Here is a 21,788-nt window from a genome sequence, read left to right on the forward strand (position 1 = left end):
GAGGCAGGAGCAGCAAGGGTTCTCTTAGCTGCTGCCTTGCACGTGGGCTAAGTGGGGTTTGCAGAACTAAATTTTGGGGCCATTTTAAGCAGTCTGCTTTTAAACACTACTTTCCGATAGTGTAGACTATTTACCCTAGATGAGGGTTGAACTGAGATGTGGAAACCATTGTCAGGGCTTCCAGCGTGAGCTGATTCCCTCCGAGAGGTCCCATGCGTCCTCCCCCAGCGGATGAATTTGACCTCTTCTTTCTCATCCTCAGATCACTGTGTCCACTACTACGACCTCCGCAACACTAAGCAGCCCATCATGGTGTTCAAAGGGCATCGCAAGGCAGTCTCCTATGCAAAATTTGTGAGTGGGGAAGAAATTGTCTCCGCGTAAGTATTTCCTATTAGGTAGGCTAAAAACTGTAGCCCTTGGTTTCTGGCAGTCGTCGGGGCCCTTGTGCGAGTTCCCCCGTGTGGGTGGGTGCGCACAGTAGCTGCTGTGCTTTTCGGAAGCAGATTGTTGCTTTTTCGAAGACAAAAATAGAAATTTGTTCCTGGTGTCACTTGGCTCTGCTCTGTCTTGTGGAGCTAAAAAGCTTAAGAGGAACGCTGAGGCAAACAGATTCAGCTTCTGACCACAAGCCCTGAGTTTGGGAAGGTGCAAGTGGATGGTCCCCTTCTGAAGAGCTCGTGTGCTGGGGGTGCTCCTGAGCACAGCTCTGCTGTACAGGAGGCTGCTGGCAGCCCCGGGGATGTTACCGATGTGCAGTAACAGGGCAGCTGGTGAGTGACAGAAATGATCAAATAGTATTGCTACATCCCAAGAGGGTGTTTAGCCATGGCCATAAAGCAACTCGGTTACAACTGCCCCAAAACCACGGGGCTGCCTCAGTTCTAGATATGTTTTCCTGTGTGTAGGAATGAGTGTCTGTCGGGTCATGTGGGGAAATTACATGTGTGTTTAAAATAACTGTTAAATGATGGGGAAAATGCAAGAAACCTTTGGGGTCTGTAGGCTGCCAGCGGGTATGTATCTTAAGTGTTACACACAAATGTATTGTCATCAGAGGGCAGCAGGGCTGAATCACAGGGTTAGGTCTAGTCCCAGAAAGTAGGCTTGCTGCCTTGTGCTGAGGGGATGGTTATCCACCCCAGTTCTGTCCTCGGTTTGCACATAGCTTGCTCTAGCAGGCTGGAGCCAAAGCAGAGCTTTTTTTAAGGTGTTCATGTGAGCATTCAGACTGCTGGTAAATTATGCTGATGTGAGCGGTGTGATGGAAGGTTCCCTGGTGACTTCTAGTGCTGCTTACCAGTTCCTCTCTTCTTAATTCCATTAGCATTATAGCTCTTTGTAAGGGTGTTAATTCATACCTGGAACACAGAGCAAATTAAATTGAATGCTTTGAACCAAATCTGACTAAGAAGAACGCATTTAAATAGAGACATAAGGAAGTTGGGAACGTTTTACAGCCATGATCAAGTGGAGCATCATATGTGTGATGCTTCAGGACAGAATAGTGCTGTCCTGCTTGAGCTGGCCACTTGAGAACAGCTATCCCAGAGTCCTGGGAGGAATAGAAAAAGGGCTGTCAGACCTGGACAGGCAACACCAGGGCAAGGGAACTAACTGCAGGGCTCACCTATCTTTGTGTGTGAACAGAAAGAAATGGTGGGGAGAGTAGATTATTTTTCATGTCTTAATTGTGTAAACTGGGCAGTCGGCAGTAGTGACTCACAAAAACAAAACACTAATCCCTTTTAAGGGGGGGAAAAAAAGTATGTTCATATTCTCCAGATTTTTTAACTAAAGCTGTTTTATAGATTGCATTGATTTAGTGTGCTTTGTAGAGTTAGGTTTTGACCTCAGGAATGTTCAGAACTGCCTGGTATTTAGCACAACGCGCTGATTGCAGTGCTGATTTACAGAGAGGCAGTTTTAACAGAGCAACGCATCCATGATGTTTTTTTGGAGAGGATATGAAACCAGAAGAGCAGTGTAATAGCAGAGGGATCAACGGCCTTTTCCTGTACTTGTGGTGTAGTGGCAGGTAACCGTCATCTTACATGGCGCACTTGTCCTAAGCAATGAAAACGTGGCTAGAGCTTCATGAGAAATTGTTAACAGGAAAAGCATTCCATTAGTTAATAGGCTAAGTGTTTCTATTTTAACGGGGAGATCTAGAATATAACATGGAGGTTAAGTGCCTGTATACATAAGGTCTTCTTGATGGGTTAGCTGAGAGCACGAGCTGTCACAGGAACCTGACAGCTTGTAGACCAGGGATTTTCTTTCGCTGCTTCACTCTGTTTTCAGAAGTGTTTAGTTTCCAAGCAACTCTGAAGCTTTAAAAAGCAGCGCTTTAAAAATAATATTGCTACCCTAATAGCAAAGAAAGCTTGTCCCTCTACCTCTGGGCAAAAAAAAAAAAGGTGGTATATATCTTTTTTCCCTTTCAATGTTTTGCCGTGGTGGTAAGTACAAGAGCAGGGAAGGGAGGGAGCTGCAGCATAGCGCAGCAATGGATGTGGAACAGTCAGACAGAGAAAACAAATACTCTGTTTTAGGGCGCCCCCAGTCAAGACCTGGGACCAGGATTGCACTTCTGCTCGAGTCACAGTATTAGAGATAAAGTTCATACCTTTGTTGTGATCTGACCTCGTGCTATTATTACAAATGACTAACAAATCTTGCTGCAGCTCCCTTATCACTCCTTTGTCATTCCAGCTGTCATTGAGGGCTGAGATAAGGTTTTTGCAGTAGAGCACAAGGTGCATCTCTCTTGTGCTATATTTTTAGGCAAATGTGACATTGGTGCAGGACTAATGTCAGGAATATTTGATGGATATTGTTGTTTTTTTTTCAGCTTCTAATATTTGGAAAGCAGAAAGGTTGGGTAACACAACCTGTACCTGCCTCCCCTCTCTTCACCTCAGCAGGATGACAGGTCCTACTCCCAATCCCTTTCAAATTTCAGATTAGAACAGCTCTCTTTTTCTCAAGGGTGGGTTAGCTGGGCTCTAGTCCCCACCACATCAGCACTTCTTGATGTACTGCGGATTGCATCGCCCTAAGTCAGGGAGTGCAAGAATATCCAAAGCTGGTGTTTGCTGGAGAATTACCTCCTGGGAGGTGAGAGACTCAAGTTCCCTTGGATTTGGGGAGACAAATTAATCCTATATCCCAGAGACCTGCGGTCTTCCTAGTTCAGTTGAGCTCTGCCAGGCATAGAAGACTACCCACACCTCTCTTCCTTTGCCAAAAGGGAAGTGTTTGCTAATGGTAAGCAGGAAAACATTTTGAAGGCAGGTATGCGTGCATGTGGGGGAACAATGTAAAACATCGATTTTGATTTTTATCCCAACAGAGTTGTGTATTTTTAAAAGTAATATTTAGCTTTGCTGTCAAGGTGAAAATGGAGTTTGAGATTTGTATCCAGGCAGTCCCCTGATGCTGGGCAGGAGGAGAACACCCTGCTTTCAGGGCAGCTGGAGGGGAGGAGACTGCTTCCTACCTTGAGTCCTGTAAAGGCATGAATGAGAGTTGGAGCAAGCAGGCAGAAAGGAACGGCCTTTGTCTATTCTGTAGAGGTTAAATAAATGTTAAAAAAAAAAAAAAAAAGTGTCCTGGATATGCAAGGATTTGGAGGAGGCAGTGAAGGACCACAGGCTGTGTACAATTCAGTGGAGGATTCTGCAATTGATTGGAGAAAGGGAGAGTAATAGGAATTATTTTATTCAAACATGTAATGCATTTTGATGGTCTTTTAAGATGATGTGATCCTTTTCCAAGCTCAAGCTGGGTTGCATGTGACTGAAAGTGAAATAAATCTCACGGAGTGCACCGAGACTTCCCACACTTCCGTTGCAAGTAGAGTGTTAAGGAGCAGTGTTTCAAGTGAGGATTACCTTCCATATGGCAGCAGTGTAACTTTAAGTGTTGTTTTCAGGTCAACAGACAGTCAGCTGAAGCTCTGGAATGTAGGGAAACCTCACTGTTTGCGCTCCTTCAAGGGTCACATCAACGAGAAGAATTTTGTAGGGCTGGCGTCCAACGGAGACTACATTGCCTGTGGTAAGTAGAGCAGCCATCCTGATACGTGTTAGGGTGACTCCTTGGAGCTCCTGCCTCTCCATTTGCAAAGCATACCAGCAAGGTACCAAATAACTGTGTGGACCTCTTAATTAGAGGATTGGTCTGAGCTTCCACCCTCCTCTCCCTTCACAGGGAATGGTGTAAGGAGCCTGATCTAAGGAGTTGTGAACTTAGTTTCCTCTCATTAGAGATGAGGTCTTTATATATGATGATTTGGGCTTGCTGTCACCAAAAGCTGATTGCTAATGTAGTTGCTGTTGATGCGGTGTATGTCTTTAAAGTTTATCAACTGACACATCCTCCTGTATCTTTCTAAGAAAGGTCAGTAGCCTGGACCACACGAGCGATCACATTCTTGTCACTTAGTACAGCATTCTGCATGGCGAAGCAATGACTCCCTCCGTGTGAACAGCTTTCAGAAAACTAAATCACCCTTAAGCAGTTACTCCTTTGGTAGCTTGTCTCTTTGCCACTTACGTCGGACTGTTGAACCCCTGCAAATCAAGTCTTGGTGGAAGAGCAATGGCATGCTGATCCCTGTGGGATGGCTGCTCCAGTGCTGCGGGGAGGAGAACCTTAGCTTGTGTGTTCTCTGATCTCTCCACGGCTTGCAAGGCAGAAACTGGGATGGATTTCTAAACAAAGTCTGCACACTGTCTAGTTTCTCTTACTTAAACCTCCATAGACCAAGCTGTCATATCTGATTACTGCAAGCAAAACTGTGACAGTGCTACCTGCCTCATGGCTGTAACGCCGAGCAGGCGTTCCGCGTGCTAGTGTAGATGCACTGCTTGGATTGCTGGGCCCTAAGGAAGTTCTGGAGTAAGGTTGGGGTCCTGGATATTTTACAGTTGTCTTGTAATAAAGCCTGGCTCTGTTTTAAGCATTGTGAAAGTTTGCTGTGGAGCATGCCCAGTTGCTAAGGCACCATGAGCACAATGATAACTGCTAGGAGGAAGTGTCATGTCTTTAAGGCTTCTTAGCTCTTTTGTTGTTTATTTTTGTGTCTCTTTGCAGAATGTAATCTTGCATACTTACTTTTTATTTCCAGGAAGCGAAAATAATTCCCTTTACCTATACTATAAGGGCCTCTCAAAGACACTGCTGACGTTCAAGTTTGATACGGTCAAGAGCGTCCTGGACAAGGACAGGAAGGAAGATGACACAAATGAGTTTGTGAGTGCTGTCTGCTGGAGGGCGCTTCCAGATGGGGTAAGCTTCCTGCTCGGTCAGCTGGCTGGGTGCTAAAGGGATGCCTCCTGCTCGCTTAGGGAATGACACCGCTGAGGGTTTGACTGCATTTGGTGTTTTCCTGGTCGTGGATAGTACAGACCAGTGTAAGAAAGTGAAGAGCTGCAGGGTAACTGAAGCACTGTGGACCGTGGGAGGGGGAGGTTGGGGGACAAGGGACTGCTGTGGTCTAAATTCTTCCAGCTGTGTCTGAATTTCTTTTCTTTTGCATCCGAAATCCCCAAAGGAGAACTGTTTCTCTGACATGCAAGTTGTTTGTGTATTGTACAGCAGTTTCGTTGCTTTAACAAAGGCATTTACAGATACTGTGCACCTTTATTTAAATGTTACACTGTCCACATGGGCTTGCTCATTGAAATACATGCCATGTGTTTAGATAAGTAAAGATGTAAAAGGTGAGCCCAGGCTGCAGTTACTTCAGTGACAGGCAATTCATATATGTAAAGCATGTACTGATGCTGCAAGCAAACCTGAATCCACTTTTGAGAGTGTTCTTTAGGCGTGGGGCTGCTTTGGAGGCTGAGAATGCTGCTTGTAAATTCTGAGTCTCTTTGAAAACCTTTTGTAAAAAAAAAAAAAAAAACCTTGTGAGCAAGTGACTCTCTCCTATGTAAGTGTTTGGAGATCAGATATTTAACTGGTTTGCTGGGAGGACGAGGAGAGGAGCTCATCCTAAACACGGCTTTATCAAGCAGCTAAAATGGAATGTTGCCTAATTGATGTCCTGAGACTTTGCATTCACAAAGATAACATTTTGGAAGGGTAGCATCTACCAATCTGTTTCAGTATGAAGAAACTGCCCCCACAACTGTGATTCAGTTGTAACTGTCATGAATGTCAGATGAATGCTTCTGAGTGGAGAAAAAATAAAAATAAACAAAGATCAAGCATCTGAAATAATAGATTGCACTTTCAATTGAAAATTGAAAAGTGGGGTGTTTCAGTTTGAGCAGTGGGCACAAGGGTAAATGATGTAGGGTCACTGATGTTTTTCTGGCTGGGGATTTAGGGGGATTTCATATATACAGATGGCACATCTCAGATGAAGAGTGACTATTGGAAGTTCTGTAATTTTGTTTCTGCTGGATAAAAATGTGCTGTGGGAACCTGGGTCCATATATGCTCTTTCTCTAACTTTTTTACTACAGTGTTTTTCTGTTGGGTTGTCCTGCTGATCTCCTGTGCAGCTTTCCTACAGACCACACGATAATTGTGGTCTCACCCCTTGCATTATTTCTGTTGTTGCCCGCTCCTTACCAGGCTTACTGTCCTTTACAAACCTGCTGTTCAAACTGCTGGGAAACTTCTGAGCAGTGACCAAGGGCTGTCAAACAATTCTTCATAACTAGAACTAAAATATCTGTGCAATGAAAACGTAAGGATTTACAACCATAACAATTCAGGAACAGTTAAATCAGGCCCATAAAGATTGCACCAAATAATGTTTAAGCTTTCCCTTGTTAAGCGGCATTCAGAATCCATCACCACTCTGATTCTTTTCCTATCACTCCTCTGCTTTTCCCTGGGCTACTTTCAAATTAGTGTTTCTCCCATGGCAGACTCAGTACCTGCCTTCCGTTTGTAACGAAAACAGCAAAAAGCTGCCTGTGATCTGAGAACCACTGGCTGAGCATTTTGTTTTACCTGTCTGCAGCGCGTGCCATCCTGCTTTACATCCTGAGCAAGCAGTCACGCTTGCTTTTGCCAAGAAGCCTTCATGTTTCCTTGTACCGTCCCTCCAGCCTCCCCAAGACGTGAAGTGCTCTTCAGCGACGCACCCGCACACTTGTTCTCCCTCTTGTAAGGGTGCAGTGGTCCTCTCAGGTCTAATTGAGACTTTGCTCATGTTCTTTGGAAATTAAATTACCGCACAGCCAAAGGTCACTTACATCCGCAAAGTCTTGCTCAAATGATGGAACTTTTATTCTTTTTGATAATGTCTCTTAAATTGACAAGATTCTCAAATGAGCTGCATATGTACAGGCTCCTTAAAAGATGGCGTGTTTTTTAATGATGCTCGGATGAGAGAAGTCCTTCGCCTTGCAGTGCTGTCAGTATGTCTGGGAATTGGCGAATTTACAGCCTATTTCTAGCTTAATTACAGACTTTGATCCTGAGTGAGTCACCCGGCCTTAGTTTCCTCATTACAAGAGCTACCACACCTACCTCTTACTGCTGGGGGTGGTCGTGCTGGTTCTGCTGGAGGATACCTATGTCGAAACGCAGAGCTCAGCACAGGCTAGGAAACCTGCCAAAGAGCCGTAGCAAATGCTGTGGGTAAGCTTTGTGCTGGTCTCTGTGCCTTGTTGGGCCAGTTCAACACCATCTTGCTCATCTCCATGGCAGTGGTCACTGTGCGGTAACTTCGGTTCGCAAATGGGAGTGTTTCAGGTGGGGGGCTGCGGGCGCTGTGTGCCAGCTTTTCCCCAGGACACCCCAGCAGAGCAGACTCTTCTGTTTCCCTGTGGTGTTGCTCTCAAGGACTGTTCTTTAATTAACCTTTTGAGATGAGATGAGTAAGTTTCAGATCTGTCAGTTATCTTGGGAAGCAGAAATACATGTGCTCCATTTCACGCACTTAAGTGCAAAATCTTGGGTCCTAATTAAAACTTAAACCAGAACTTTCAGATGAAATGTCATTGATTCTTTCTTAAATCTATTTTTGTATAATTCAAGCTTTTCCTTTCTCCTGAGCCAAAGTCAAGCTGTGCCAGCAGTCCTTGCCAGAATCCACTGTTGTTCCCCCCTCTCTTGGTCTTCCCCTGCTTAGGATGATGCAGAGACCTTTCTACTCTAGCTGTCGCTTCTCCAGCTGCGGAGGTCCAGGCAGTGTGTTTTTTCCACATGTTGAAGCTGTATTGAGTTAGAGAAACTGTTCTCTGTAAGTGCTTATTAGCTTTTTGCATAAGGCTTATTTATTTTTCAGCTCTTACAGTTAAGTAATTTTTAGAAATGAGCACTAGCTTGTAGGGTAATATTTGTTAGACTAGTCAAAGAGAAACGTTTCAGCATGTACTTCAGGGAGCAAGCCTTTGTGCTGCTTTTGATGCTGCATTTTGAACAAAGGTAAACGGGCTATATTTTTTTTAAGGCAGTTATTTGTATTTTGTGGGTAATGCCATTTGTCACTTCGTTTTCCTCTAAAAACCAATCAACTTTGAAAAGTAGAGAAGGCTTCAGGAAATTGTTGGCCGAAGTGACCTGATATTATGAGTTGGTAAGTTAGAAGCAGGATCAGAGACGCATTTCAGAATCCTCCCAGAACTAAATCTTTCTGTTCCACAAGTCAAGTTTTTTTAATATACCTGTCATCCCTTATTTCTGGCACCTCAGCAGGATTTATCTAACTTGATTTGAAACCCAAATCTGGTCTTGAGATGGCTGCATACATTCTTCTGTTTTGTTAGCATCTAAGCAGGCTAAAGACATGATGTTTTCCCCTTCCATAAAGGGGACACCTTTTGTTTGGACATGGTTTGCCATATTCCAGAGTCCAAGATGTGAATCGCACGTCTCTTAAATTGTTGCAGTTCAAGTAGCCCCTTTCCCTGTCACGGTTAGCATTTTTCAGAAAGAAGCTGTCAGAAGAGAAACCAATGCTGAACCTGCTCCCAGGACAGCAAAAAGGTATTACTGGTGAACAAAGAAGCAATTTGATTATGTAGATTAAGCATGGCTCAATCTATCATAATCACTGTAAAGACTCCATTTAATTTTGTACCTGTTTGCATGAGTATTCATTACTGCTGATAAGCAGGTTAGCTGGGGAAAGATTTCTCAAGATGAAATGTCAAGGTTTTGATATGAGTAAGGAGATAAAGATAAGAGCAGGAAAATGCTGTGTAAATTAGCTTAGGTAAAGCCTTATTTATGTGTGTGTATATATAAAATATACATATATTCTGTCTTTTGGAGGGGTAAGGAAGGGAATGCATTGAGAGCAGTGCTGCAGACTGTATCCAAGGCACCTGGCTCTAATGAGAGGGTCGGGGGCTGCATGTCGGGAGGGCTGCGGCAGGAGGAAGAGCAGGGGCACGGCAGCGCTGTGCAGCCATCTCCTTTGCATGACATGGGAGGTGCTGGTGCGTATTTCCTCACCTTGTTGGCACTCCACAACAGTCAGCTCAATTTAGAGGAGTCTGGAAACAACTGCCCAGCCACAAGTGAGAGAAGCGGGCTGTGGGACTTTGGGGCATTAGGCTGCCTTTAGGCACTTGTGTGACAGAGATCTTCATAACTAGTCTTACATCTCCAAACTAATCTTCGTTAATCTCTGAAGATGGAAATACTCCCTTCAGGTAGGTTTTTGGTGCAGCTCTTTGGAAAGCAAGCTTTTCCTCCGTGTTTTTTTTTTTTTTAACTCCCCTTAACACTCAGCTTTGTTTCTTAATGATGTCTGGCTTGAATTCTTTAAATAGAAACCTGTAATTATTTCACAATAAGCTGGTCATTTAATAGGGCTGTAATCTTGTTCAGTGGTGAAAAGTAGCCATCCTTTGTTTCCCAGTAGCCTAATAAATGGTACGCAGCATACACATGAGCTAGTGTGGATTCTGATAATTTACAATCAGCAAATTGGCTCCCTTCACTGGATTTAATTTAGCCAATACAAATTATTTTAGGAAGTGATTCATTGCCATTTTAAAGCACTAATTAATTTGGATGACTTATGAACATTAGAAATGAAACCTCCTTTGTCGTTCCCAAATAACCAAATTGCTTATTCAGTGACATTCCTGAGTAACTTGTATTGAGTGCAGCTACATCCCTTGTAACTTGAAATGTTGATTTCAATGGGATTGGGGGGGGGAGCAGGAGGAACACTTCATATTTTTGTGCTTCTTTGCTGCTGAAGAGTTTAAAGTCTCAAAACTGCAAAGAATTTTGACTTACAACTTCGGCTCAGGTTTGCTTATTTTCACAGCACCCTCAGCTAGTTGTTCAGATGACAGTTAAGCTTCAGATTACTGAAGTGTGTTGTGGGGAGAGAAAAAAGCCTGCCTGAAGTGGTCAGACCCAGACCGTCCTTTGCCTCCCTCTGGTCCAGGTAGCATGGGAGCAGGCAGCGGTGGGAGCGTGTCTGTGGAGGGGACCTGATGTTTTCTGCTTCATCCTTTCTTGCCTGAAGCAGGGCTGGGCTTAGGTTCCTTGGAAGCTGGCCCCTGGCATTCCTGAGCAGCATCTCCCAAAGTGGTGTTCTTGCAGGTTATTCTCTGGTGTGGCATTGCAGTGTCCTGGAAATGCAGTAGTTTCCCCTTGTGACTGATACACGCAGCAGTTTATGGCAAGCTGAGAATGATTGGCTTTTAAGAAAGCTAGGAGACGTAGCTTTGATCAGATTTATTCTTTTTTTTTCTCTCTGCCTCCTAAAAATCTTCAAAGATTTTCTTCCTCTGGTGGAACTTGTCTAAGCCCCATAGCGTGCATGCTGTGAAGCTGGAAGCTGTGTGATAGCTTCCTGCTCCTCTCTAAATGCCCTTTTCTCTCTGGCCTTTGGCTGTGCTTTAAACAAGACGTTTTTGACTTTTTTTACTTAGCCGCTTCACACTTTCCAGTCTTAGAAGGGAAATAAAATATATTTACAATCTATCTTTTTCATGTCTTCTCCTCCTTTCTTTGCTTGGGAATCTCAGATCTTCAGTGGCAGCTAGAATATTGCAAGATAACATCAGGCATGCCTGAGTTTTTTTTCCAAATCTTAGCTTATTACTTATGCACACCAATATACACAGTATATTTTGTTTTGTATGCTGCTTGAAAACTATTGTTGTGTGCAGAGTAATTTCTACCTTAGACGTTAAAAAAGTCACCAGTTCAGTACGCGTGCTCCTTGGTTTTGAACGTGCCCGCATTCTTTCATACCCACATCTCTTCAAACACTCACTTTGGGGCTTTGTTTTGTTTGGCCAAAGAGAATTAATTTTTAAAAAAAAATGTTACTCTAACAGTGTTTTATTCCTCATCACAACCCTTGAAGTCCAACTGCAGAGAATTTCTTGGGGAAAAACATCCTCTATTATTAATGTTTCATGCATTATATTGAAACGTCAACGTTTTGACACTTTGGTCCGTGTGAAAGACCATCTTAGTAATGTGATTATGCAAATTATAGGCTTTAGGAGAAAGTGTTTAAGTTGGACTCCTTCGTACAAGAAGACAAATATTGGTAAATGCTCTTTCATTACCACCTCTCCCCGGTTGCAGGGTGCCCTCTGAGCTCCCTCCCAGCACAGGGAGCGAGCACCAGGGGCAGGGCTGAAGGGTGTCAGGCACTGCCCCTAGCACTGGCTTCTGCATGCTCCTCATGTCTGCTGAGGGGCATTTGGGGACAGAAAAAGATGCCTCGCCTCCCCTGTTTTGCTGTTTCAGGGCTCGACACGGCATGCCAGCAGGTAGCTGGTACATAATGCATACGTTAACTCCTTTTCTAGATGCAGAGCAGGCTGTGCAAGCAGAAGGGATGAGGCTGTCGCCTTTGTTCAGCCCTGGAACTTCAGGTCCCCTGTGGTACTGCAGCAGTCTGATATCATTCTAGCTTCTATTTTAAAAATAGCCTCTCCAAGAAGTGTAGGTGGCTCTTTTTTTCTTCATTTGTTAGTTGTAAGTTTACATTTACAAACTCAATTCCTCTCTCCTCCTGCAAGGTGAGGCGTGTATCTTTTCCTGCATAAATCACAAAATTGCCACGGGGGTGATGTTTTTTTGAAGTACAGACAGATCAAAGTTGCTCGTACCTCTTGAATGAAGGCAGTACTTACATTCAGACTTCCGTAGCTGATATTTGCTTAACAATGCATCTCTCCTAGCACCAGGAGAAGCATGATGCAGATGGGACTGACGTCTTCCTTCTTGGAGTCATCTCCTTCCTAGAGCAAGTGAATGACACAGTGGTCAGCATAACTCTGGGTACTGTTGACACTACAGTTCAGTAGCTGATCCCAGCGGTGCAGCTGTATGGATAATGGATTGCAGTTCACTCCAGTGTAAGCAGAGGTCCACACAGGTTCTTGTTTCCTAGGTTTTAAGAAAATAGCAGCACCCCCCACGCAATCAGAAATTGTGTTGGTATGGTACATGCTGTGAGCTGGGGGCGCAAAGTCTCTGCAGCTGTCATTAAACTTGTAAGTGGCTGTGTTTCTCCCCTGTTGGGACTCTGCTGCTTTAGTAAGCATCAATTCGTTGTGAAGGTCTGAGTTGTATAATGGATGAAACCAAGTCAGGAATGCACCTGGAACTTCGACTTTGTTCCCAGCTCCATCCTTAGTTCCCGGTTGTACCGTACAAGCTGAGGAGCAGCAGTATGTATTGTGGGGCCCTTCACATAAGCTTGTATCCCCAACAGGACCAGTTAATAGAAAATTGCTTGTATTATGGTAATGCTCAGGGACACCCTTCTGTATTCTGTGGAGGGCAAATAAAAGCAGATTCATATTCAGGGAGCATTTGCTTATCAAATTAAACTTTGGTATGATTTTTTCCTTCCCCACCAAACCTCTGCAGCGCTGCTGTTGGACCCTTGGACTGAACTCTGATACATGTCCTGCCAGGCTGTAAAGATGCTGAATCAAACAATTGATTAGGTTGTTATAAGGCTTAGATTTTTTTTCAGATAATGCCTAGAAACCTGCTTACTGTGAGTTGTCAGCTCCTCTTTTCCCATGTTTGTTCTTGGTGTCTTTGTGAGAGCTCAGCCTCGTGGTTTTTTCATCCTCTGTAGTACAAGGCTTTAGAGGGGGCGGGCTTGTGCTCTCTTCCCCCAGAACTCATAGCCCTTGGATAGGAAGGCCTATCTCTAATATTTCTTCCACCCCCCTCCCCAAATATTGCTGCTGCCCCCTTCTTGTCCCTGCACAGGGGGATTTGCTCCAAGACACTGCAAGTAGTAAGTCCTTACAAGAAACAGACAAGGTTTGCAGGTACTGGAGCCAGCTTCTGTTGCCTGATCTCAAGCTCCAACAAAAGGTTGTCTCCTCTGCGTTAATCACGAAGACTACATGAGCAGCCTTTGCTATCCCTTCCACTGTTAAGTTCATCTGGCTTTGTTTGTTCGTGGTTTGGGTTTTTTGAAGTGCCATCTATCTGCTGACATCTCTGGTTGGAACAGAGGAGCCAGTGAGATGAGCTCTGGCTATGTGAAGCTACTTAGGGAGCTGGGCAGTACTTGGCTCGTGGTTTATGAAGTGGACAAAGGGGCCATTTAAGATGGAACTGCAAGGGTAAAAATATATCTCACCATGTTGTGCTAAAGGAGGAGCCTGGTTTCAGAGCAGTAAGAGCGATGCAGGTTTCGAGAAGCCATTGCCATCAGGCTCACCATCACCCAAAAGTCATCTTCAGTGGAGCAGCACAATTCCCACACCGAGGATATTTGGAACCCTCACTGCTGATGTTCTGCTGTCACTGCTGCTTGGAGGTGGTTTTATAACCTCATCCCCTTTAAAAAAAAAAAAAAGATTGCTTCAATTACTGTCAAAGCAACCTCTCAATATTTTTTTCTCATTCTCTGGTGCACCTCCTGACGGCGAGTTCTGTGAGGCCACCACCATTCAGGAGTTGCGGTTCATGAGCTGCATCAGCCTTGTGCTCTGGTGCTCCTAATTAAGCAGTTTTACTGGCAAGGATTTAATGTTTTACAGAGTCTAAATGAAGTGGAAAAAATATGAACTGATTTTTTTCTTTCCAGCACAAGATTTTGATCAGATAATTTAACCTGGGGTGAAATGGAAGTAGAAGCATTTATGCACATGTCTGCAAAAGCTTTGCTTTATGTAGGTCTCTACATTAACAGTTCTTGGCTTTGGAGTAATCCTTCTGAAGGCTTCCTTATGCTTTCTGCACTTCCATTATCAATAGCAAAACCCCAGAGCATCTTGAAACCCCATAACTTGTAACCAGTTTAATGCCAATTGCATTGCTTGTTAGTAAGGCAAGAAGTTCAGCTTTTGTGACACTGCTTTTGTAGCAGCAAAAAGGATTTGTCTTTCTAACCTAGTTAAACTCCACCAGGTTTCTCAGTGTTGTCACAACCTCCTAACCAAGGCCAGATGAGCTAGCAACCTGCACGCAGTCAGCTGGAATCGAAACTACCTGGGTATGTAATTAGGATATGTAATTATTTTCTATAGAATACCTACAATTATAACAAGCAGCCCTGTCTAAGGAAGGGAATCAGGTACGGCTCAAAAATAATGTTTTACGATTTAATGAGTACCTTCTGGTCAGGAGTGGTGCTGGTGGTGTCGGTCGTGCAGCTGCACAGTGGGGTTTGCCCTTGCACAAGGCTCTGCGAGGGAAGCAGTGCCTCAAACAGCGACACCTCTTTCATGCTGTTGTATATCAGAATCGCTTCCTGAACTTTTATCTGGTTGCTAAAGCTGTAGGAAAGTAAGCTGTGCGATGCAGTAGTGGATTTTCTAGATTTACTTTGTATGTCTGAAGTGAATATTAAGCTGAGCAGAGAGGCGCAGCCAGGGGAGCGGGCAGATGAGACAACTGCATTGTTTTCCACTTATTTATAATAATGAGAAGTACTGGAGGGAAGATAAGTAGTATTACATATACTGGGAGGAAAGATTGGTTCAGATCCATAAAAAAAAAGTTCCTTTTACCTGTAGTCTGTAGATAGTGTTATAAATTAATTGCAGCAGGAGCAACCACATCCCTCCTCACTGGCAGAGACTCAGCATCCTTATCCTTGGTCAAGCCTCCAAAGCAAGCATACATGAATTTTTCTTTTCTTCCTAGTTTCTTAGTTGATCAATTCAATTGAGCCATTGTTGCCTTTCTCTTCCAAGACAGGCTTTTCTACAAAGCAGGCTGATCGGGACAAGTTTGTTCTCCAGACCACCCACTAATGGAAAGCCTGTCTAGTCTGGGAAGTGTGTGCTCATGGAAAGTCCTGACTCGTTTAGCACAAAATATCCTTGATTAAAATAGGAGGTTAATAGTGCTTCTGTATGTGTCTTGGTTTAGAGCTTGCATGTTAGCTCCAGCATTAGCAAGGATAAATTTGAGCCAGCAGCAGTTTAAAAAAAAGAGAAATGAGCTGGAAGTGAAATACAAATGTCCTTATTTAGTACAAAAGGATTCATCTTGCTGTAGGCTTTCTGTTTTCGTTAGGTTCTCACTTGACTTGACAGTGCAAAAGAAGAAGTTGGGCAACGTTTGAGAACGCGAGGTAAAACAGGAGTTAGCAGCTTGTGAAATTTGGGTTCTGGTGTTGCAGCAAGCAGCAGCCTGTGCTCATAACACGCAAGTTTTCCTTGTTCCAAAATGTTAGCGTATATATTTACCTTACGAAGAATAAGCAGAGAGTCACACTGGAAATCACTCTGCTGGTGCTCAGATGTTTGTATAAGAAAAATACTGCTTTAAAGATTTCTTTTAGATAAATGTTTGGATAGTAGTATGATTCCAGGGCAGGGAGGCTCACTTCACTGGCAGCACCCTTCCCAGGGCGCCCTCGATTGCAAACTCAAACCCTCTCCAAGTCCCTTGGATGCTTTCTGCAGTCATCCCTGTGGTTCCCGTAAGAATGCTCCCTGCTTTCCCCAGGAGCAGAGCTGTCTGAACGTGCAGGTGGGGACAAGGACCGTCTCCTTGTAAGCCAACTACAGTCTCAAAATCTTTAGCTTTTGATCCCCGTTTTGAACCTGGGAATTACAGCTCCCTCCCCACGCCAGAACGGGTGAGAATTCATTTTTATATAGACTTTAAAGTTTCCGTTTTCCTTTCTGAGCAGGTTTAAGGTGGTTTTATGATGCAGACAAATGTGTTCTCAGCCAGGATGGGGCTTCTGTATTCTTCGTCTGGAATGGTAACACACGAATGAGGAATTTGACTCCATCTCCCTATAAATAAGAGTTAATGAAGTAACGAATCTGATGCACGCTAAGCCACGCTGTCTCTGCCTCTCCTTACCGAGAGGAACACATACTGTGTATGTGCTTTGTGGTTTTTTAGGGTCCCTTTCTTATTGCATCATTTAGTTCTTGCCTGGAAGCTGTAGCTAGGGTAGTTGATTGTGAACTTCTCACAGGAGCTGTCTTCCTGCCGCTGATGTAGCAGTGTATATAGGTTTGCTGCGACAAGAAATAAGTCTTGTTTAGTCCAGTTGTTTTTACCTTCTCAGATTCACTGTGCTTTGTCCTATATTCTCAGGCTTTGAGAGCCTGCGAGGAAACAGCAGGTACCTGCCGTGTTCTCCAGCTCCAGAGCCATGATGTCTATTAAGGAGTAAGTCAGCAGCAGCATCTCTTCAGAAAGAGCATTTAAATGGTAGTAAAAAGGAAGGAGGAAGCAGATTAGCTGGAAATTAATAATAAAAAAGTAATCAAATGCTGGAATTGTTTGTTGTCTTCCCTCATCAGCAGAGCTCAGGTTTGTATTCTCATATTTGTGTAGCTGAAGGATATGAAATCAGAGGTACTGTGTCTCTAAACAAGGGGCTTGTTCATTCCTGTAATTTCAGTAGTAAATGGCACGATTTTTTTCATTATGGGCTTGAATCTTTTTAAACATCCCCTTGGCTGTTAGTGTCATTGGTAGCTTAATGGATTTCTTGATTGTTGAGCTCCTTTTTTGATACAGTATTGTTAATCTGTGCATGTGTTCAGAATGAGGGTTAAAAACAGTCATTTCAATTCGAGATATCTAGAGATAATTTTTATACCCACTGTGTGAAAATAACTTGAACAGTACTAGAATTATCCATTGTAAGAGATGATTTTACTTGTGAATTGGGTTTACAGATAAAATCTTCCTCATTCCGGGGACGTGGATTTTCTATTCATCACTCTCTTAAGATTAATCGGGAGCAAGACTTAATCCAGAAGATGATTGAATTGTCCTTAAACAGTGATGTAGAACATTACCCAGATCTCACTTTATCAAAATCCTTTTTCAGTCCTGCAATACTGAGAAATCACGAGCATATGAACTGCTTGTAATGTGCACCACGCAAAGATGCTTTTTCTTTATTTGCTGGCTCTTTAGAAAGGAAATATTTTTGATTTTTTTTGAAGTTGTCATAAGCTAAAGTTGTCATAAGCTGTTGTGTGGAGTGGGCTAAATCTGTGTAGCATATTAGGAATTTTGTCTTGCAATAAGAAGAAAGGTTTCCTTCCACCTGCAAAAGCCTCCCGACAGCTTAAAGGTCTGCCACTAACTGAGCCACTGCTGATTTTGTGCAGTTGCCAGGACAGAAATTCAAGTACCTTAGTGCAGCTGTATTTCCAGACTGTGAACCTGGTTTCAGATTCTGTCAAAACAAAAAAATAGCAAGGAAAGACAAATGGAGGCTCCAGCTGCCCAGACCCTTTGACAGCCCTGCAGTGTGTCCAGTTGAGCTCCAGGACCCTGCAGCAGGCATTGCAGGGCAGAGCTGCAGCCTCCACTCGCTCCCAGTGCTGCTGCCAGCCCTGACTTTGTGCTTATGCTGCAGTGATGCTAACAACAAAAACATAACTTTTAAGAATTAATGCCTCTTTAATCTCCTGTTTTTCAGCAGGAAGCATGTAGAGCATGCAGGTTGTCCTAAATCTCCAGTTACAGCACAGAATAATGATTTCATCTTTTTTTTTGCCTTTCGGAGGAGCAAGTTGAGAGCATGGGGTGGAGGGGAGCGTCTAATTTGAGGACTAACAGGCTGTGACCTGCGAGCTTGATAGTCCATCACATAATTTCAGGACTCCCACAAGAAAACAGTTTGATCAGTAACACTCGGGAGCTGGTAATAGATGCATGTACCAGATCCAAAAAAAAAGAAGCGTATGTGTTGTTTAATGGCCTTGCTGTAAGGACACTGGCAGCCAGCACACTGCTGGCACGCTGGTCCCTATGGTTTAGGAGGGTAGTCAAGGCCAGGAGATTTAGGGGCTTATTAAAGGCACTGCAGCTTCAGGCGCTGCTGCTAGCTAGCAGTCACCAGGTGAATAAGAAAGGAGCCTTTCGTGCCTTCTCGAGCACTGTTGTGCCTGTGTCCTGTGCAGCCTCTTTCTTGTGGCCAGAGTGACTCTGACCTTCTGAGTTAAACTTGCCCACTTAATGATGATTTTTCTGTTATTTGAATCCTTTTTTCTTCAGTTTACTTGCATACACTAAATCATGTTTCATTTAGGATTTGATGCAGGCAGAAGCTGTGGATAAAGGACTGTACCAAAGACTGTTTTAATCAAGAAGTTGTCGAGGGCTGGAAGCTGTGGGACCAGTTGGGCCCAGTTGTGGGCAAACGAAGAGTGTTTTGTCCACTGTTGCAGTCTTCCTAGAGTAAAGTGGAGGTCTCTGTCTGCTTTAGGAGAGCCAACTAAACTGGATCGTTCCCCTCCATACATGTTTTAAGCCAAAAATGGGCCTAGACAGCTCCTGCAGCTACTTCGACAGCTTGTTCTGCTGCCAGCTGTGAAGGTCCGGAGGGGGGCATTGGCAACCCAAAGCTAAGCATAATTGCTTAGGGGTAGCCCAGCCCCATAGTAAAGCAAGACTATAATCAGAGCTGTTGTGCTTTGTATAAAAATGTCATTTTTTCAAGTCTTCGTTAGGTTTTTAGCAAGCTGGCTGGAGAGGTGATTAAATTCTGCTGGAGAGGTGCATGGGATGGAGCAGGTCTGCATGTCCTGGGGTTCCCCTTCCTTCTCAATTCGTCCTGCTGCTTCAAGAGGCAGTAATTTGCTGTGAGCCAGCTTTACAGTTTTGGTTGAAAATGACTGTGCAAAACCCCATCAAAGCTGTTCATGTCCCAGAGTCATTTAAATATATCCATATATTTGTATCTAAAAGGCACCTCAGAGTGTGAGAGCTCTCTGGCATGCCAAGGGCCATCGCAGTCATCTGTTGGTGTCCTCAGACAGGATCCAGTGAATCTTCAACAGACCTCACCGTGTTTGTCTGCCCAGAAAGCCCAGGTACTGAAAGGAAAAGCAGGGAGGATGGAATTGCTCTCTGAGGTTTTTTGGATGAGCACTGGCCTGCTGCCTGGTTCCTGTCACTGTTTTGCAGAAGTGAGACAGATCTGGAAGAGGTGGCTGCAGCTGTGTATCTGAAAAGTAGTGCTTTTAATTGCTAATTAATTGAAGTTACCATTTGCATTTGAGGCTTTCCTCTTTAAAGAAAGACATGCGTGCAACCACTGGTATTGTTCGTTTATAGCACGACTGAACCAGGAACTTTCTTATGCTGTTTTGCTGGTGCAACTGTACTTATTGAATCTTTTGCTTTCCCATCCATTTTTTGGCTTCTGTACTGATAGCCCTTGTTGTTCTAGTCCTTGACTCCCTTCCTCTGCGGACATATAAACCTGTGATGTTTTCCCCTTTGTCTTTGTAAACAATAGGCAGTCGGGCTAATAGCGTAAGTACAAAGTCAAGGGGGCTTTGCAGATTCAGCTTGACAGCTCCTCTCCCTGAATTATTTAAAGGCTGTAGACAAAAACGCCCATCTAGAGCTTCAGTTGACTTCTCATCCAGTATTGTGGAGAATACCTGATACGTGAGTCCCACTGATGCGATCAGTAGAGTAGCAAATGCAATTAGAATGCGGAGGCCATCTCCTGGTATCCCTCCAAGAGGAGAGAGTTGCAGGGAGGTGAGGTGAAAGAATAGGGAAATTTCTCTCTCTCTGTAAGGGTTGTGTGTCAAGTTAGGGTGGCTGGTTTTTTTCTTCTCACAATCAGTGAACTTATCTGAAGACATCCTACATTTTTCTTCTGACTTAACAACCCACCAAGGATTGCAATTATTTCTGCATTCTCATAGTTTTTAAATCTAAAATGCTTTTCAACAGTTGAATGACCCAGTGATTTCTGATTTCTCAGGTGCATTTCTGTTGCTGGTTTTACTTGTCCTTCTGGATCCTGGGCTGTTTTAGATGGATGGGATCAGGGAAGCAGGCAGCAGAGCACAATTGAGTCCTTCAGATGATGTGAAGTTCATTATTACCTTTTGAATAGTTCATTCTGCAGAACTAAGTAGGGAAGATGTCATGCTTGGCACTTACTGCACTAAAGCTATAAAGCTGTGCTCTCATCAATCTCAGTAGCTAAGGCATAGCCATTGTCTCTTCCTGCTCCCTTCTCCCCCAGGTAAATGCAGTAGAGAAAGCATCAGAAGTAGGATATTAGAGAAACAACCTCATATGTATCATCTGTACGCCGCACGGTTATGTTTAATGAAGTTCTTCACCTTTTATGTACAGTCATACCTTTATTAAAATTCAATTTACTGTATGTCTTTCAACACCAGCAGTACCATTTGGTAATCAATGCTGATATTTTGCAGCGTGGCCTTCCTTTGAGAGCTGACTCGCAAAAATGTCAGGCGGGCCGCAACATAGCGTCCTCAGCAATGCCAAGCTTTCTTTCAGGTTACAAGTGAAAGGCAGCACCCTGCCTGACAGCTTTGCAAGCACGACCCAGCTCAAGGTCCAGTTCAGCTCCCTTGTGCATGTGCTCATGACGATAAGGATTTACGGAGACCATGCTGAACTCGAGCAAGCCTGCCTCCAACCTCGTTCTCATCTGTGGGTGAGCAGGGGGATGGCTCTGCTGGCTGGGGAAGGATGCCCGCCTCTGCTGCCCCATCCTTATCCGTGCTTACCCTGTTGCACCAGAATAGCAGGCAGAGGAAGAAAATGACTAGAGGCTGTAGCTGGTTTTCAGTGGCAACCTCTAGTTTATCAACAGATTATCTACTGTGTAATTTTCCTGTGTGTTCATATGATGCCCTGGCCAGTGAAAATATTTGCTTGCTGTGTTTGGAGCACTTTGAAATGCTATTTTTGGGAGAGAAGGCTTCCTGTTTCTAGGTAAAGCACTGCTTTGTCTGCATTGCAGGAGGTTTCAGGTATGTAGTGCTGCAGTTGAGCCTGTTTATACCATTAGCTGGATTGAAAGTTAAAGGAGAGCAGCAGGTTGTGAATTGTTTCAAGATTAATGGAAACTATTGTTTTACCTTAAACTTTTATTCATTAAATCAATGTCCTCTTTCCAAAACAGGTGTATGGTATAAATAACATTAGTATAGGGATAACTTCATGAAGCTTATATACATACTAAGATTAACACTTCCTCTGCAAGAAACAATTTGTCCCTTTTCTCTCACCAGGTGCTGGTGGTTTCACTCGTGATACACAAGCCATGCCATGTTCTAAGCTGTGTCATGGATCTTTGTCCTTGTGCCTTCCCCCTGAAATCTCCTCTAGCTTTTTTTCCTGACACATCTCCTTCCAGTCCGATGAAAACTGTTCTGTGAAAACACTTGTGTTCAGAGTTGCAGCTTGTGTATTTTCTCCTGCTTTAAAAAAAGTGGGTGTGGATATATATTTCTGTGTATATTTATTTCTACATTTCCTGTAGTGGTTTATAGAGCTACAAGCTGGGCTGTCTTGCAGGCAGGTATCCTTTCCTCTTCTGTTCTTACCACCATGCAGCTGCAGCCCTTAGGGTAGAAGCAGCCTGATGG

General features: G+C 43.8%; 1 protein-coding gene and 1 non-coding gene across 2 annotated transcripts in view; both read left to right on the forward strand.

The window, feature by feature from the left end:
• The window catches only part of COP1 (COP1 E3 ubiquitin ligase), a 129,995-nt gene that overhangs the window by 90,193 nt on the left and 18,014 nt on the right, over positions 1-21,788 (forward strand). The window contains exons 16-18 of the mRNA XM_035537932.1: positions 263-380; positions 3,938-4,062; positions 5,135-5,295. Of these exons, the coding sequence (XP_035393825.1) occupies positions 263-380; positions 3,938-4,062; positions 5,135-5,295 (404 nt within the window). The remainder of the gene's footprint in view (positions 1-262; positions 381-3,937; positions 4,063-5,134; positions 5,296-21,788) is intronic.
• LOC118243818 (small Cajal body-specific RNA 3) lies at positions 18,532-18,666 on the forward strand. Its single transcript, XR_004777345.1, has one exon. It is a non-coding gene; the product is annotated as a small Cajal body-specific RNA 3 (non-coding RNA).

Source organism: Cygnus atratus, chromosome 8, assembly GCF_013377495.2.
Source record: "Cygnus atratus isolate AKBS03 ecotype Queensland, Australia chromosome 8, CAtr_DNAZoo_HiC_assembly, whole genome shotgun sequence".
In the NCBI taxonomy this organism is placed as follows: Eukaryota; Metazoa; Chordata; class Aves; order Anseriformes; family Anatidae; genus Cygnus; species Cygnus atratus.